At 48.9% G+C, this 17,207-nt stretch overlaps 1 protein-coding gene across 2 annotated transcripts in view; it reads right to left on the reverse strand.

Moving 5' to 3' along the window:
• The window catches only part of DAPK2 (death associated protein kinase 2), a 113,725-nt gene that overhangs the window by 11,311 nt on the left and 85,207 nt on the right, over window positions 1-17,207 (reverse strand). For both annotated transcript variants that reach the window (XM_034993549.1, XM_034993548.1), the window contains exons 4-8: window positions 16,083-16,212; window positions 10,663-10,711; window positions 9,839-9,865; window positions 6,931-7,083; window positions 5,827-5,872 (exon numbers count right to left, since the gene is read on the reverse strand). In XM_034993549.1, the coding sequence (XP_034849440.1) occupies window positions 5,827-5,872; window positions 6,931-7,083; window positions 9,839-9,865; window positions 10,663-10,711; window positions 16,083-16,212 (405 nt within the window). The remainder of the gene's footprint in view (window positions 1-5,826; window positions 5,873-6,930; window positions 7,084-9,838; window positions 9,866-10,662; window positions 10,712-16,082; window positions 16,213-17,207) is intronic.

Raw genomic sequence — 17,207 nt, forward strand, 5'->3', positions numbered from 1 at the left:
GATACGTGGTGAATGAAAACTCTTCCTTTGTGGCTGATGTGGCCAGGCCTTCCTCCCTCTAGGTACCAGTGAAACATTCCCCTCCTGACACCCCATCTGGCCACTGTCAGCCCCGCCCTGCCCTTGACTCCACGGTTACGACACCAGCTATGCGCATGTGGCGGGGAATCCAGCGGATCCTCCAGCTGGGCGTTCCACGGGCCTCCTTGGGCTCTCCCCTTGGCATCAAGTTCTGATGCCAAAGGGTGACAGGAGTTGGACCGGCCAAGTGACAGAGGAAGGTCACAGCCTCCTCTAATTTCCCTGAAAGACTTGGGGGCACTTCTCAGTTCATTTGTGTTCAGAAGCTCTTAGGTACAGAAAAGGGTCTGCTTAGAAAACATCTAAATAATAAATAGTTACCAATGACAGGACATGAACACAGAAAGGATGATTCCACGACTGGGAGGAAAACCACTTATGGTTCTGACCCCAGCTCTGGGGATGACCAGCTGCATGACTCCAGCCGGGTCTTGTCCTGTCAAATGCTGTAAAACGAGAGTGTCTGGTGGTTCGCCTCTCAGTACCTCCCAGCACGAACAGTGAGTGGCCAGTGCCATGATTCTGGACTAACCGCTTTCCCCTCCCTGTTCCCAGTGTCCTTAATTCAAATCAGCACCGTCTTACTCCTGTAGTGCCTTTTATCTCGAGCTTCACAAGAAAGTTTAACCCGAGTTACTCAGCTGGGGGCTTCCTTTCTTTAGGAGATCTGGTTGTATGAGCTCAAGGTCTACTGACATGGCCAAAGGGCGAGTAAGTTCTTGGAGAGACTGGAGACAGGTCACTTGTAGCCAGTCTCCCAGGCAGGGCACAGGAAACAGGGCTTCGCTATCTTCCATTTCCGATTCCAAATGCACACACTTTTGGATCTCTGAAATCAGGACTTCTCTTCTAACCAACGGCATCATATCATTACAGTGGGTCTGAAGTGAAGACAGGTGCTCCAGGAGATGACCACACTGCTTCTGTCGGACATTGGGGGCCACCCAACCTCAGACCGTGTGACATTAGATTCTCTGCTTGAGGTTCGTTCGGATCACACGGATTGGGCAAATACAGAAAGCACACCTGCGTGATTACCACCCACCTGGGGCTCCTCTTCTCAGGGGAGGATTTTTCATTCCTCCATCTAGCATTAAGGATGAAACACACGTTTCCTTGCTTTCCCTTTTTTGCACGATGGCTTTATTTCTTGGTTGCCTTCTCAGTGAAGGTGTCTCAGCTTTGGGGTGGGGGGAGGGGAGGCAGTCTCCTACCTCACTTGGCTTTTTTCTTTCTTATTTTTGGTATCTGAAATAACAATGCATCATATATTTGATGAAAATATGGTTTCTTACATTTGATAGAAACCGTTTCTGTTACAAATATTATGTATGATATTTGAGATGATCTGGCAGGATAATGGAAAAGGAGGTAGGTTTGCATGGGGTCAAAATCTCATGTCTCGTCCCAAACCACTTGCCATCTGTGCTGCTCACTGGCCATGCCCTCCCCTGCCCAGCAGCGCAGGCAGCTGACTAGCCTGGAATCCATCATGGCTCCCCATGATTCTTGGGATGAAGGCAGAGCTCTTTAATATGGCAAAGTACCACTGGTCATGCCTCCTCTCCAGACACATCTACACCATATACCCACCTTATCCTCTCCCTTCCAGCTTCCGTGCCCCCTCCACCACCAAGCCCTAGCCCTGACAGCTCTGTCGGGAACACTTCTTTCTCCCTGGTTTGCTTTGCGGACCTCGCCTCCAGCATCACCACCTCAGGGAAGCCTTCCCCGACTAGATCAAACCCCTGCTGCCAGCTACACACTTCTCTTCCATAGCATGTGTTCCACCTGCACTTCTGTACTTGTAGAATGTTCTAGATTAATGTTGGAATCCTTTTCCTGACTGTGAACTCCATGAAGGCAGGAAACAAGCCTGTTTTCACTCAACATTGTATCCCCAGTGCCAACCCGACCGCCCGGCAGTTGGCAGGTGCTCAAACATTATTTGTCAATAGATGGATGGGTGAGTCTGGGTATCTCTGCCCTGTAAGTAGAGAGTAAACTCCTGGAGCTGAGGCAGTTAGGGGAAGCAAGAAAGAGCAACAGATGTATCATCAGAAGGGCGCCACTTTTACCACGACCGTGGCCTTGGGCAAATCACAACCTCTCTGTTTCCGCATCTCCAAACTGGGAATAACACCTACCCTGCCTATCAGACAAGGGTGTTTTGTGAGTCTGTGAAGTCACTTTGAAATGATACCATCTGGTCCCTCACCCCAAGCTTCTAGCCTAGTGCTGGGCCCACACTCCACCACGCTCTGTCCATACGAGCTGGCTGACTGGCCCCTCCGGGGAGATGACCTCACACAGTCCTCAGGGAGGTGTGCTCAAAGCTTGGCGTCAGGTGGGGACCACTGAGCCTGTGCTTCCCAGTCTTTTTTTTTTTTTTTTTTAAAGATTTTATTTATTTATTTGAGAGAGAGAGAATGAGAGACAGATAGCAAGAGAGGGAAGAGGGTCAGAGGGAGAAGCAGACCCCCCGCTGAGCAGGGAGCCCGATGCGGGACTCGATCCCGGGACTCCAGGATCATGACCTGAGCCGAAGGCAGTCGCTTAACCAACTGAGCCACCCAGGCGCCCTGTACTTCCCAGTCTTAAACTCTCAGAGTTTCTCAGCCCTTTCAGGGCCCCAGTGCCCTAGGTACATAAGAAAAGGGACCTTCTTGTCGAGTTCCTTTTGGTCTTTAGTCCTAACACAAGGTTGGGGACTTTAGCCAGAAGGGGTAGAGGGGGGAAAGGGGGAGATGCTGCCCCCTTGCCTCCTGCTCTGCAAGCTGATCTTCAGACAGGGATAGGGCTAGATAGGACCCACGAACTGCACCCTCCAGGACCCACTTCTTGGGACAATCGTCTAAAGGAATGGGGCATTCTACCTATACCTGGCAGAATACATGAACTAGATGAAGTTGCTAACTTTACCTCTGGACCTGAACTTCAACGTGAAGGTGGATATTTATAGCAAAGTCTCACTATTTCTTCCCATAGACCTCATCTGAGGGTCAGGCTTCTTAGGTTTCTGTTCCATCCATATCGACTAGCTAAGAAAGACCTTGAGTAAGTTACTTTTCCTCTCTGTATCAATTTCCTCAACAGTTACATGGAAATAATAGTAACAACAATAATAATACCACCCACCTTCCTGCTCACAGAGTTCTCTTTAAAAGATCAAAGATGTAAGTGCTCAGTAAGTGAAAAGCCAGTGCAAATAAAAGGCAATATTTTCTCCGTGCATTTTAAATCCCTCCTTCTGTAGCAGGAAAGCACCACACTGGCTTATTGTTATCCCTAGTTAAGGCAAAGATTGCCCTTTGGTCTGCAGTCCCTAAGGCACAGAGATGGGAAGTGAGATGTGAACAAATCCATTATTACAAATCAATTATCAAGCATCTCCCCAAGGCCAGCCATTCTCCCTCCAGAGAAGGGTTTGCGGAGGGGTATTCACTCGCAATTGTTTTAACAGCCTGGCTGCTCTCTGTGCCAGCCACCCTCCCAGAAACACAGGGTGGTGAGAGGAGGTGCAGAATGAATAACTAGCTAGCACCTTCCTGGTTCTGGATTCTGTGAAGGGGGTGGAAAGCTCTGCTACAGACACACACCCCGCAGGATAATTCTAGCTGATGCCCTGGCAGGGCACTCGGAAGCACGCTTCTGCAAATCATCCAGGATGCATCACCGACTAGATTCTGGTACTCAGAGCTTCAAGCCGGCCAAGACTTCCTTGCTGGCTGATCTGTCGGGCAGCTCCACTAGGGACTCCCTGGCGTCCCTGTGGAACACGGAGCCCAGGCCATCTGCGTTCCTATTCTCCAGCTGGAAGCTGCCCACCAGTTCCTGGATCCACTGTAGGTCTGCTGAGAACGCCTGCCTTAAAGCTTCAAACTGTGCCTGCAGATGGTCCAATTTCCTGGCCATGCTTCCGAGACGGGCCCCTGTGGCCCGGATGTCTTCTCGCAGGAGCTTCTTCAAGGACTCCACTTTGCGGAACTCGTACTTGAGCTGCGATAGGTCATGCCGGGCGCTCTCGCTCTCCTCTCGGTACCAAGCTTCCTTCTCGTTGTATATGGAGACCAGGGCCTCCATATCGTCCTGGATGGTGTCGTGGGTCCCTGCCAGGGCACGGCATCCCCAGTCGACCTGAGCCACGTCCTCTACTACACGGGCAAAACGCTCGAAGTTGACGTAGGTGTTATTGGGGGGCATGCTCGAATGGCATTTGAGGGTGTATTCTCTCAGGCGCTTGGTCTTCAGCTGGGGGGGCTCTGTCTTCTGCTGTTCCGGGGCTCTGACTTCTCCTTTGGACTGGTGGGTGTTTAGATAGAACAGCCAGAATTAAGTTGATGCCTGATCCGAAGGGCAGTTCAAGGTGCAGGCAGAAGGCACACATTCACTGCATGCATCAGGCCACGGGGAGGACCACGGTGGGATGAGCCTCCCCACAGATGATGAAAAAGATTAAAGAGTACAGGGGTGCTGCCTGCATGCTCACTTCAGGGTCAGGCAGGGGTCCATGGCCATTAGAGGAGGTCTCCACACGCATAGCATTTAGGGAGCTCACACGGGCAAGCAGGCTATAGCCAGGACTCTGCAGGCATCCACTCAAAGGTAGGAGCAGACAAGGCCATGGCTGACAGAGGGGGGCTGAGGGACCTTTCTCCTTCAGGGGCGGTTGGCATCCCAGGCCTAGGCAACTCAGCACACTAAGCCTGAGAGACTCCCTCGCTCTGGGCTCTGGGCCCACTCCAAACCTAGAGGGCCCTTGGCCTTCCCCATCCTTTAATGAGCAGATGAACGTGACCTTCTCTGAAGCATTCCAGCCCTCCCTGCCCTCCATCCTCCATAGGCCCTATCCTTCCGCATCTGCATGCTCAGATCATCCTAGCCAGGCCTCTCCTTGCAATGCGGGTGAACGGGAAGTCTGGTGAGGCCCAGGGAGTACACATCTCATCAGGCAGCAGAAGTAGGGCCAGAATCCTGGTCTCCTGATTCTCACCCCACCAAAGTGTTTTGTTTTTTTGTAAGTAATCTCGACGCCCTATGTGGGGCTTGAAGGCTTGAACTCCCAACTCCAAGGTCAAGAGTCACATGCTCTGCAGCTGAGCCAGTCAGACGCCCCTCGGCAAAGTGCTTTTAACTAGCACTTTACCGTACCGTGACTAGACAGCAAGACCCTCCCCAAACCAGCGGCTGGAAGCCCAATTACGAAGCAGGTTAGGCGGGGAGTTGCCTTCGTGCCCCCATCTCCCCAGAGGGAACAGCATCGCCCTGGGGGTGGCCACCTCTCTTCCCCACCAGGCTTCCATCTCCGAGCCCTGTTCTGGTCAGAGTGTCATCCTTTACTCTGAGTGCCGAAAGTTAGAAAGAAGGAGCCTTGGTTACAGAGTTGAGGTTTTAATTGTCATTGCTTTCTCTCTACAACTTGGGAGTCCTGATTTCTGCTCTGAGAGTGACAGTGACACGTCCTCTGACAAAGTACGCTTTGTAAGATGGCCCCAAAGAAAAAGGTTTCAACGGAGCTTTGTGAGGTTTTGTTTCATAAGTCACCTGAACCTGTGAAATACAAACTTAAACCTATGAACCTATTTGAACAAATCCAGACCATTTGGCACCCCCGCCCGGCTTTCATCGGTGCCCGAGGGTGGGTGTTTCTAGCAAAGGTCTTTCGGTGGGCCCTCTGCATCTGGCCACCCACCCAGAGAGACTGCCGACCTGCCTGCTCACTGGCACTCCACACCATGCCCTTACCGTGATCCAGGGGTGTCTGAGAGCCTCCTGGATTGTGAGCCGTTTCCTGCAACGAGGATCAGAAAACAGTGATGATCCATGAAGACAGAAGCTGAGAGCAATGGTCTCCATTCTTACTCTTGTCAGACCCGCACTGTGGCATTCTTTGACTATTGCCATTGAACCAGAATAATGGGGGATGCAGAGATGGATGGGGAACTGGCTGAAGTCCCCGCATTCCAGAGAAAGTGGTCCAGGCAGGCCCCTCAGTAGAGTGACATTATGTAAACCCTCATCTTTGGTCCTGAACTTCAAGGGCCTAACGCCACACTCTATGAGAGTCATAAGTGCTCTTGTGAGCTTTAGCTCTCCACAGACCACGAAACCTCGGTGTTTTTCTGTTTGCTTCCCAGATCCCTTTTCCGTCCTTCCCTGCTCTGGTAAGGACCTGACCTAGCACTGCCATTGGATGGGGAAACCAGGCCCCTGCCCTTCAGAGGACCCCATTCTGGCTCTCTCTGAAGTCTGTGGGACCAAGAGGACATGGCCTTCTAGAATCTGGAGATCTCATTCCTGTCCCATCTAGTCCATGCTCTGGGCACCCAGCACCTTAGAATCCCCGGCCTATCTCCTGCTTTGACTCTATAGCCATGGGGCTCACCCTGGGCCCCAAAAAGGGGTAGGATTAGTATGTCTCCTATTCTCCCACTTATTGGCCCCTCTGAGTCTGCCTCCCCCAAATCCCACCTGAATTGGTTTAGAAACTCTGCCACTTTCCTTTTCAAATCCTAGTTCTAGGTGCCTTTGGGACAGACCGGAAAAGATGATGTGCCCTAGAGAAACCCAGGCTGATTTTCAAACATGCATGTGTGCATACACGCGCACGTGTGCGCACACATACACACAGAGCTATTTGTACTTTGGCAAGAAAGAAAGCAGAAAGACTTGAGCAAGCAAGATGAATGCCAAGTCTCAGCTAATCCACGCTTCTCAGCGCCTGCCCAGATTAGGCCACAATGGTGCAGATGGCAGCCCATGGCAAAGTAGGGACAGAATGACATGTCTTTGGGAGAGGGGACAGGAGGTCAGTACCCCAGAAGCCCATGCCTTTCTCTGTCATCTTACCGGGTGTCTTTAACCAGAAGCTTCCGAATGAAGTCCTTGGCGAGCTCACTGGTCTGGCTGAAGAATTCCTCGTCAAAGTCGTAACTCACTGCTGTGATATTTGTTAGCGTTTCCTGCTTCGTGTCTCCCAGGAAAGGGGATGCTCCACTTAGGCTGAGCACACAGAGAGGGAACACGTGACTGTAGGTAAGTAGACAGAGGTGGGGCTGATGGAATCAGGGAACCCTGACTCATACTGTTGCCTGGGGATGGGAGGCTCCTAGCAACACCGCCTGCCCGCCTCTGGGCAGCCAGTCAGCAGCCTTTTCAGCTAACAGTTGAATTCAATCTACTTTATGGAGCTCTTACTAAGTACGTGACAGAGAGAAACTGTGTCTGCAAGGAACTTGAAGAGGAGGGGAGGAAACACAGGGACATGGCTTTTCATAATCCCAAGCAGAATAAAGCAGAATATAATGGAAGACCAGATGAAGGACTGGGGGAGCACAGGACAGAGGGGAAACCCAATGCAGGCTTCATGGGGGAGTTGACATTTGTATCAGCTGCATCTTGAAGAATGAAGAGGCTATCAGCAGTCAGAGGAGATGAAAGGTCTTCTAGACTAAGGGAACAGCTTGAGCCAAACCTGAGAGGTGTGGGAAGAGATGGGCCATTAGGGCCTAGACAGGTGTGTCAGGTTCCCCTGCAGGGTTTGTCAAGAATGTGTCATTCAGATAGTGACTCCCAAATCTACTGTTTCCTGACTCATATTGGGATACCTCTTATGGGATACCTCTCCCTAGATGTGCCAATTGTCACTGTGCCCCAACCTCCCTCCATGAGCTCCCTGCCTTGATTAATGATGTCCCTTCATGGATGCACCCAAGCTAGAACACAGGGACCACCTCTGACTCTTCCATCCATTCCCTCACCACATCTAACCGGCCCCAAACTCTTGTTGGTTTTATATACTAAATATCTCTCGAAGGTCATCCCCAACCCACTGCCACTTTCTTGGCAGAGTGGCAGCAAGGTGCACTGGGAAAATTTTGATATTTCAGTCCTGGATTTGAATCCCAGCTCTGCTACTCAATAGCTGTGTGAACCTAGGTAAGTTACTCAACCTCTCTGAGCTGCAGTTTCCTTCTCTATAAAATGAAGAACATAAAAGCCTCCACCTCACGTGATTGTTGTAAAGAATAAATACATTGACAATGCTCCCTGCAATCTTGCTCATTCTAAGCGCTCTGGAATTGGTGGCCATTATTTCTGTCTTTGAACCCAAAGAACCTTCTATGACTCCCCATTTTCTACAGGATCACATCTAAACTCGTTCAATCTTCCACAGCCCCAGCAAACCAGTGCCTCTCCCAGCTGTGTCTCACAGAGACGTGTTCATACATCCAGTGTGACTTTGGTCCCACTGAGTGCGACTTAGCTGTGTGGTGTCTCCCCCCGACAAGGGGAGCTCCAGGCAAGCAGGGCAGACCTCCTTCATGTCAGCATCCTGCATGCCTGGCCCAGTGCCCACCACGGAGCAGGCACTCAAGAAACTGTGTGGGACTCCAATGAGCTGCAAGAAGGCTCAATATTTCAATAAGGAAATCAGAGTTCTGAAAAAAAAAAATCAAGGTTTCAAGAGCCAATGCAGAATCTGGAACCATCGAGCACTGCATCAGATTCTCTTTCTCTGCATCCAATTCCTCTGGGGCTTTTAAAAAATACTGATGCCCAGGCGCACCTGGGTGGCTCAGTCCGTTAAGTGTCTGACTCTTGATTTCGGCTCAGGTCATAATCTCAGGGTCCTGGGACAGAGACTTGCGTGGGGCTCTGCGCTCTGCGAGGAGTCTGCTTGAGGATTCTCCCTCCCCTCTTCCTCTGCCCCTCCTCCCACTTGTGCACATGCTCTCTCTCTCTCAGTAAATATATAAATCTTTTTTTAAAAAACTGATTAAAAAATACTGATGCCCAGACTCCATCTCTAGCAATTCTGAGATAATAGATCTGCAGTGGGCCTGGGCAGCGGTAGGTATTAAAAGGTCTAACGTGCAGCCAGGATCGAGACCTTCCTCCGCAGCTCAGGGGGGTCCACCAGGTCGTACAGAGCTCCCAGTCTGTGGGCTGCTGGAAAAGTCAGAGAACTGGCGTGCGGGGGTGTGGGGCACTGGAGCCCCCACGGCGCCTCTGGCTGCTGGCGGGCTCTTACCCAGTGTGCCCTAAAAATAGCACGTCCCAGGTGTGCGGTGAGGGGAAGCCGGTGGGGAAGCATGCTGGAATGCACGCTGACTCATCAGCCACGTGCCACGTGCCAGGGCCGCGCCGGGAGCTTTGCACGTGGCGGCTCATCTAAGCTGCCCAGCACACCCGTGGGCAGGAAGTTTGCGATTCTTATTTTCCTGATGAGGAAAACAGGCCCAGAGGTTAAGTATCTGCCCAAGGCCACAGAGATCGAAAGTGACAGATCCACTGCACATGGAGCTCCACGGGAAATGGCTGCTTAAGCAACTTAATATTTCGGGGCTGGGAAAGAGGCTCTGGGGAGAAACAAGAGAGCCTGTGAGAGTTGGGGAAGGAAGGGGAGAGGGGAGAGAAAGACGCGGGATCCGGGAAGGCACAGCAGCCTGGAGGGCTGGACCAAGGCTTCTGGGCGAAAGCCAACTTTGTCACAGGACGTGCAGCCTGGGTGTGCCTGGCCACAGTGGGGATGCTGACAAGGCTGCACCTCTGCCCCGGGGCCGAGCGTCTGAAACGGAGCTAAGAGCTCAGACCGCCAGGTGTGCCGTGTGCATTCAACATATCTGGCTCGTGGGAAATGAGGAAATGAGGGAAATCAGTAAATTCAGTCTGCCTGTCTGCCTGCCCCTCTCTCATTCCTCCCGGGTCCCCTGGATCCAAGCTAGGTCGGTGCCCCGGCATCGGGGATACTCACAGGATGTACGTGATGACGCCTATGCTCCTGAAAAACAAAAAACAGGCCAGTCAGAGCCACCTGGCTCTGGTCCCAGCCCAGCAAGGGACTCCCCCGCACGGTCCTCAGGGGAAGGGGTCACTTGCCCCTCCACGGCGGCCTAAAGATGCCATCTCAAGTCCATGACCCCCTCCATCCTGCTCTTCAGCAGCAGCCAGGGATGTGTCTGGAGTCATCGAGCTCTGGACATTCAATCCGAGGACCCGAGTTCAAGATCAGGCTCCTGCACTTGCAGGCTGTGATTGGGACAAGTCCCTTATCATCCATCTCTGAGCCTCTTTCTGGTCATAAAATGAGGGTAATGAAAACTACCTCACAAAACTGGGTGGATTTTAGAAAACCAGGCAATCAAGGTACTCGGCCAACTATAAAGCCCTGTGCAAATGAAATGAGTCCTGTCTGTGCAGAAAATTCACTACAGTATCCCCGGGCCCCACACAGTGCTTAGAGCCTAAGAGGCTCTCAGTGATCACTTGGTTAACTGAATGAGCTATCGTTACTATTTCTTTACCATGGCTGTGGCAGGCCTCAGGGCTGAGCCTGCACCTGCAGCTTCACTTCTCCCCTGGTCTCTGCCGTGGCCATGTTCTAACTGGCCTCAGGTCTGGGCCTGGCTGCCTCCAGCTGCCTGGCCCGCGGGTCCAGCACACTTGGAGCAACCAGAGGCTCCGAACGTGCGGAGGAAGGGGTTTTCTGGTCGAGGGGGATGTCAGCTGGAGCCGGGGTCTGAGGCCTGCTGCCCTTGAAAGGATCCCTAGGTCACCTGGGTGGTCTGTACAACTTACCACATGTCAGCCTCCAGGCCCAGGGGCTCGTAGTTCACAATTTCTGGAGCTGAAAGAAGCCAAATTGAAGAATCAGCAGGAGAATGAAAATGAGAAGACATGGCTCGAGAGAATTTTAGGGCATTTGGTGACAAATGTCTCCCTCCTGAATCCTCACTAAGGAAAAATCAGAGCAACAGATGGAGATAATTCTGGGTCTAAGAATTTTGAGAAATGAAGTTGCCGGTTATTCTGGTGGAAAGCTTTTACACAGAGGCCTTGATAGTGAGGAAGAGGGACACCTGGAAGAGGAAGAGCAGGGTGGCATGAGGAAGATGCAGGAAGGGGAAATGGGGCCTAGCAACAAGGCCTGCTTTAGAACTCTCTGGTGGAAACCAGTTAGGTCAGCGCTGGAAGGTGATAATGAAGAAAAGAAGGCAGTGGGGAATCCACATTCCTGAGTCTGGCCTGAAAGAGGGTCACCTCCCCACTGAGTTGAGAATGAAGACATTCTGGGGCCAATGACATGATGAGCCTGAGGTGCCTGAGGGGCATCCAGGCAAACATGTCCTGGGAACAGGAGAGGGAGTCAGAACCATCAAATCCTGAGCCATTCATTGTACACATGGAAACAGGAGCTGTGTGGATGACGTGGTGACCAGCAGTGGGTACAGAGTCTAGGAAAGAAGATTCTACCCAGGACAGAAGAGAGCCAAGTGCTGCCCAAAGATCAAGCAGGCAAGCACTTGGAAAGTGAGTAATGTCCAGCAAGTGCATGGATGGTGGAAGTTGAGATAAGAGTGTAGACGACGCCATAAAAAAACCTGGCCATGAAACAGAGGAGAAAGAGAGGTGAGTAGCTAGAGAAGAGAGAAGGGCTGAGCCTGTTTGATCATAATGGAAAAAGGGAGACAGTGGGAAAGGCTACGTTTGTTCATCTAGAACAATATTAAAACCACTGCATCTATGGGGTGTGCCCACCTTCCCACCTCTCCCTACTTTGAGACACAAGGAACCACTTTTCTGGCTTATTTTTTAGCTTCATAAAAATGATGTCATACTAGATATGATGTAGTCACTTGGTGCCCCCCCCCCCCTTAACATTATGCTTCTAGCGTTCATTCAGGGTTCATCCATGGTCTTTCGTTTTCACTGCTATGTAATAGTCCACTGAGCAAATATATAGCATCTTCCCTTTACGGTCCTCTCAGTGATCATTTGGATGGTTTCCAGTTCTTTTCTTACTGGAACAACATTGCTATGAACTTTTTTGCACACGTCTCCTCACAAACATGAAAGACTTCCTCTCGGACAGTGATTCAAGGTGCAGTCTGAAGACAAACGGTCACTGGTCCAGACACAACAGGTACAGAAATTGGGAGTAAGCATTTAGAAACTTGTAGAGCAACTTGACATTGCCATGACATTCAAATTGTGATAATTTTTCTAGGGATTTATTTTTCTCATATCTCACTGAAGAAGCAGTCCAGGACAGATTGAAGACATTTTTTTTTTTCCAGTCTTTCACCACAGAGAGTTTGAGAAACACAACTCATTTTCCAAGCTTATCTGCTTGATATGCATATACACGCACTTCTGTCCTCTGTGTGCTTTTGTTGCTCCATTTTCTTCTGTGCTTTTCTTCTTGTTTTTTTTTTTTTATTACTTTTCTTATTGTTTTCCCCCCTACTTATATTTTTGTAATGGCCACTTTTGAGACTTCAGGATGGCTATGTAACAAATTCTAACATAAAGCAGTGTTTTGACCTCCCTCTAACAATACAAGAACCTTAGAACACTAATTTCAAGCCTTCTGTCCTAACATTATTTTCTTCAACTTTTAGTTCTTTTTTTAACCCCACAATTAAAACATTACCATCATCATTTTAAACAGAAAATGTTTATATTTGCCTATTGTTTACTGATTTCTTCGCTCCTATTACTTGTTGCATTGAGACTTCCCCTCAAAGGTCATTTAATTCACAAGCACATCTTTGGAAGTTCTATTAATAAATGCCCGTTGGTGGTTAATTGTTTCATGGTTTGTCTTTTTTGTTGTTCACTTGTAATTTTTTTGCTCTGTTTTGTCTGAATCGTTTACCCTCATTCCTGAAATATAACATTCCTGGGTATGCAGTTATAGGTCCTTTTTTTTTTTTTTTTGAGGATGTAATTGACTTTATTAAGCAATTCATGAATCAGCATCCCATCTAGTAAGTAGAGAGATGCTCCCTATTGGTTTTTTATTTTTCCTCAGCTCTTGAAAGATAATAGTCTATCAGTCATCGGCTTCCATTGTTGTTTTGAGAAGTATGCTGTCGGTCTAATTTTTTAAAATTTGTATTGATTGATTGATTGATGATCTGTCTTTTCTCTCTGGCTACTTTTAAGATCTCTTTGCCTTTGGTAACCTATAGTTTAACTGTAATGTTAGCTTTAGTATAACTATAATGAATTTACTTTTATTGTTTTCTGTTTGATATACATTGTCCTTCCTGTGTCTGGGGATGCACGTTTTTACAACAGTTCTGAAAATTCTCAGCCATCTTCTTCAAACGTTGCTCCTCTGTTGTCTCCATTCCCTCCTCTGGGATTCCAAACAGACCTATGTTAGGCTTTCCATTTTTACCCTCTTACACTTGTCCTCTATTTCATATTCCTGTGTCTTTGTCCTTTTGTGGTATTCTAGCTAATTTTTCCAGCTCTGCTTTTCAATTTTTCAATTTTCTCTTCAGCTGTGTAAAATCTGCTGTTTAACTCATTCACTGAATTTTAAATTTCTAGGAATATATACTGAATCTCTCAAACTTCCATCTGGTTCTTTCTAGAATTTGCCTGCTCATTTTTGACAGTCTCTTGTTGCTTGCTTATTCTTGTGTTTCTATCTCTTATTTCTATATACATTCCATTTATTTTATACTCAACATCTGCTAATTTCAATATCTTATGTCCTCGGATATCTAAGTCTTGCTGGTCTCTCACTGAAACACTGATACATTCCTTGCCTTTGGGAGAGGTCCTTCTATTGAATTCTTTTGCTGCTCACAGCCCCAGCTCTAAGTTCATTTCACTGGCTTTGGAGGTGGGGCCGGTGATGCTGGAGGAGTTACTACCCTTAAAGATTTCTCTTATTTCCTATGAGTCCAGAATTTCATTAAAAAGAATATTTTTCTCAAGAATCCAGTTTTGTAGCAGGAGGGCTTTTGGAAGACCAGATCCACCACAATCCTAGAGGCTGGCAGTAATAACTTTTCAACATTGTGCCCCAGGTTCAGATTTCAAAGGAATGGTGAGAGGAGGACAAGTGATTATAACCCTGTTTCTCAGGAGTCCTGGGTAAAGAAAGTCATCATAATTTGGGCAGGGACCTAAAGAAGTCACCTTATAAATCTGTAAGGTGCAAACAAAACCAGTTCTGGGCTGGAGCTTGGTCATACTGGTTCACCAGAGTCAACTGTGTGCATCTCCTCCCAACCCTGAATTCAGTGACCAGTTGGTAGCTTAAAATTGGCAAATGCTATAAATTAGGGTTGTGTTTTGTTTTGTTTTGAGACCCTGTTGTTAGACATTAAACAGCATACCACTGGAAAAAAAACCTCCACAGTCTGGCCTACTCATCAATATCCCACTCACATGGCCAGTCTGATGGGAACTCTGCTCCATCCGGAGTGGACAGTGAACTGTCCCCAATAAATGCACTAATTCTGGCCCTACCTCCTGCTATAAACGACGGAACCTGGGATGTGCTCCTCCTCTACCCTGGCGCTGTCCCCATCCCTCTTCAGACACTTCTCCCACCCACAACACCAGCCCTTTGTCTCTCATTGACTCAAGGTCATGGTTGATCCCACTGACTTTGCCAGAGTGGCCGTCTTGTTTGAATGGTCTTTCAGAGATATCTCTATCATTCACTTTATAATTAATCACATCCTGTCTTGTGACACTTCTTCCACTGTTGCCCTGAATTTCTTGTTGAACTGTCTGTTGTTGATTAACACTTGGTATGAACTTAACTAAATAAATATATGCATTTTATCTACATATGTGAATAGTGGACAGCAACTGCTATCTTGGACAAAGTTCAAGAATAGATGTCTTGTGCCCCGGGTTCAAGTTGGTTCTGCCACCAACTCACTGTGTGACCTTGGATGTGTCATTCTGAGTGTGACTCCTTGCCATGACTGTGTCTCCAGTAACTCACCTAATATCTGTTACACAGTAGATGAAGAATAACCATTCCTTGACCTTAACTAAAATCCCCTAGCCTTCCAATTCCACATTTGTTAAACTAGACCAGATGACCTAAAAAGATCCTTCCAGCAGTCTTACTTGATGGTTTGATGTCTTGTTTCCACACTAAGTTGTAAGCCTCCTGGGGGGAAGGTCTTTATAGAGAGACGACCCAGTGTAACCAAAAGAGCACAGGCTTTGATGTTGGCTGTATCCACATTTGAATCTTAGCTCTACCACCTACTGGTTATTTTGCCTTGAATAAAGCATTTGATAGAGAAAATAACTAAATCTGCTTTATGAGGTTGTTTGAAGATTAACTGAGATAATGTCTGTAGGGCACCAGCATAGTGCCTGGCAAGGTTCCCCTACCTTGGGGTCTGGGGGGCCTGGACAGCACTGTTCTATAACGGCCGGGGAGCTGTTACGTGTGACCTGAACATCCATCAGAATGGATGATCTGACACATTCTATTTTCCTTTTTGATTAGACTGTGGTCAGAAGTTTCCGCCTCTAGGTTTTGGGGAGACCACGCCCTCCCTCCATTTCCAAGACCACTCCAACTTCCAAAGCAGAGAGACGGTGGTCCTCAGTTCTCATTCCTCTCCCCTCTGCAAGGCTGTCTCTCTAGGACCCCCAACCTGCAGCCCCAGTCTCATGCGGGGGTTTCTGGGGCCTGAGCCAAGGCTGAGAGAAGCAGAGGGAAGACAGAGCTGCCAGGGCCCTGCTCCAGGAGGCGCCCCCCCCCCCATGCACAAATAAAGGCCAGGCACACAGGAGAGGTGAGTGGGTGGATCTGGCATTTGGCAGATGATTTCCCTTTTCCTTTTCAGGAAATCAAAAGCTGCTCCAGAGAAATTTGAGTTTATGGGAATGCCAGAGGGTGAAGTAATTTTAAATCTTCACAATAAATTCAACTAAGAGCAGAGGGGTGGGGCCAGCTCCGGGAGGATCTGACTCGGCAAAGACCTGTAGCCCCACCTGGCCTCCCCCTCCCTGACTGGGTGCTCAAAGCCAGCACCTGAACTCTTACCCAGAAGACCAGCGGGACATTTTATTTCTAAGGCCGGGGCGGGGGCGGGGGGGGGGCTCTCCAAGCCACCACCTCTCAGCCCAGAGACCACAGCCCTAGACACAGGGTTTATTCCCGGAATTTCTCTACCTTTTGATCCCAGATGCTTTTGTGGGAGAGAAACAGGCCTAAAACTCACCAACAAATTCTGGCGTCCCAAATATGTTCTTAAATTCAACTCCATCTTCTATTTCATGAGCCAGGCCAAAGTCAATCAGCTTGATGTGTGGAATGGGAATATTCTTGTCTAACAACATAATGTTTTCTGGCTGGAGAACAAAACAAAACAAAAAAAAGGAAAGGAAGAAAAGATGGTAATTAAAGCCCTGTTTTGTGTCTTCACTTTGGGGTTAGGGTGAGGTTTGGTATTCTTGTTTAGGAGACTAAAACTCTTTCTTGTTTTTGTGTCCTGTATTTTCCTGCGAACTCAAAAACAGGCACAGCACTGAGGGTAAGGCCCAGGTTTTACCAAGCCTGCTGCTTCCAGCAGCACCAGAGACCTTAGCTTCTGTCTCTGAATGGCAGATCCCTTTCATGCAGTGCCTCTGTTTCCCAATCTGTTACATGGGGCCAGTGAGAAACTTGCAGCATTTCCTGTAAACAAAACCCCTGCCCCCATGTGAGGATGGGAGGGATGGGAGCCTAGGAGCCTAGCCTCGGTTTACACTTGGCTTAGTAACCTTTGCTTCCTGACCACCTTGTCCCCCCGGCTGGCCAGCTTCCTGTTGACAAACTCCCCTCCTCTGGACTAACCACGTAGCTCACACTTCTCTATGTGTTTAACTGATTATGGCCCTCGGCAGGACACGGGGGACAAATGCACCTGATTTACAGGGAAAATAGCAGCTGCCCAGGCTATCTCCAGCGTCACAGACTGCTGTCAGATCTGATGCAATTGTGTGGGTGTGTGTTGGGTGGGGGATGGCCCTGCCCTGGCCCCAACCACCACAGGCTCTCAGTGAGGCCAGAACAGGAGCCTGCCCTTCTCACCCCCACCCAACCACTCAGAGTCCAGAGTGGGTGAGCCCGTTGCTCTGCTTCACCCTGTCGCCTCCCACTCCCTGCCATGGGGGTCCTAGGCTCCACTCAAACGGAATGTCCTGAAAACATACATCTACACCAAAACATCAAATGTCACATTTGACATCAAATGTCAAAAGGGAAAACAAGACAAATGTCCATCAACTGGTGGATATGGTATATCCATGTAGTGGAATCCTATTTGGCCATAAAGAGGAATGAAGGCAAAGGAAAAATAAAAAGG

The sequence above is a fragment of the Mirounga leonina genome, unplaced genomic scaffold, assembly GCF_011800145.1.
Source record: "Mirounga leonina isolate KUSES-001 unplaced genomic scaffold, KU_Mleo_1.0 Mir_91, whole genome shotgun sequence".
NCBI classification, from domain to species: domain Eukaryota; kingdom Metazoa; phylum Chordata; class Mammalia; order Carnivora; family Phocidae; genus Mirounga; species Mirounga leonina.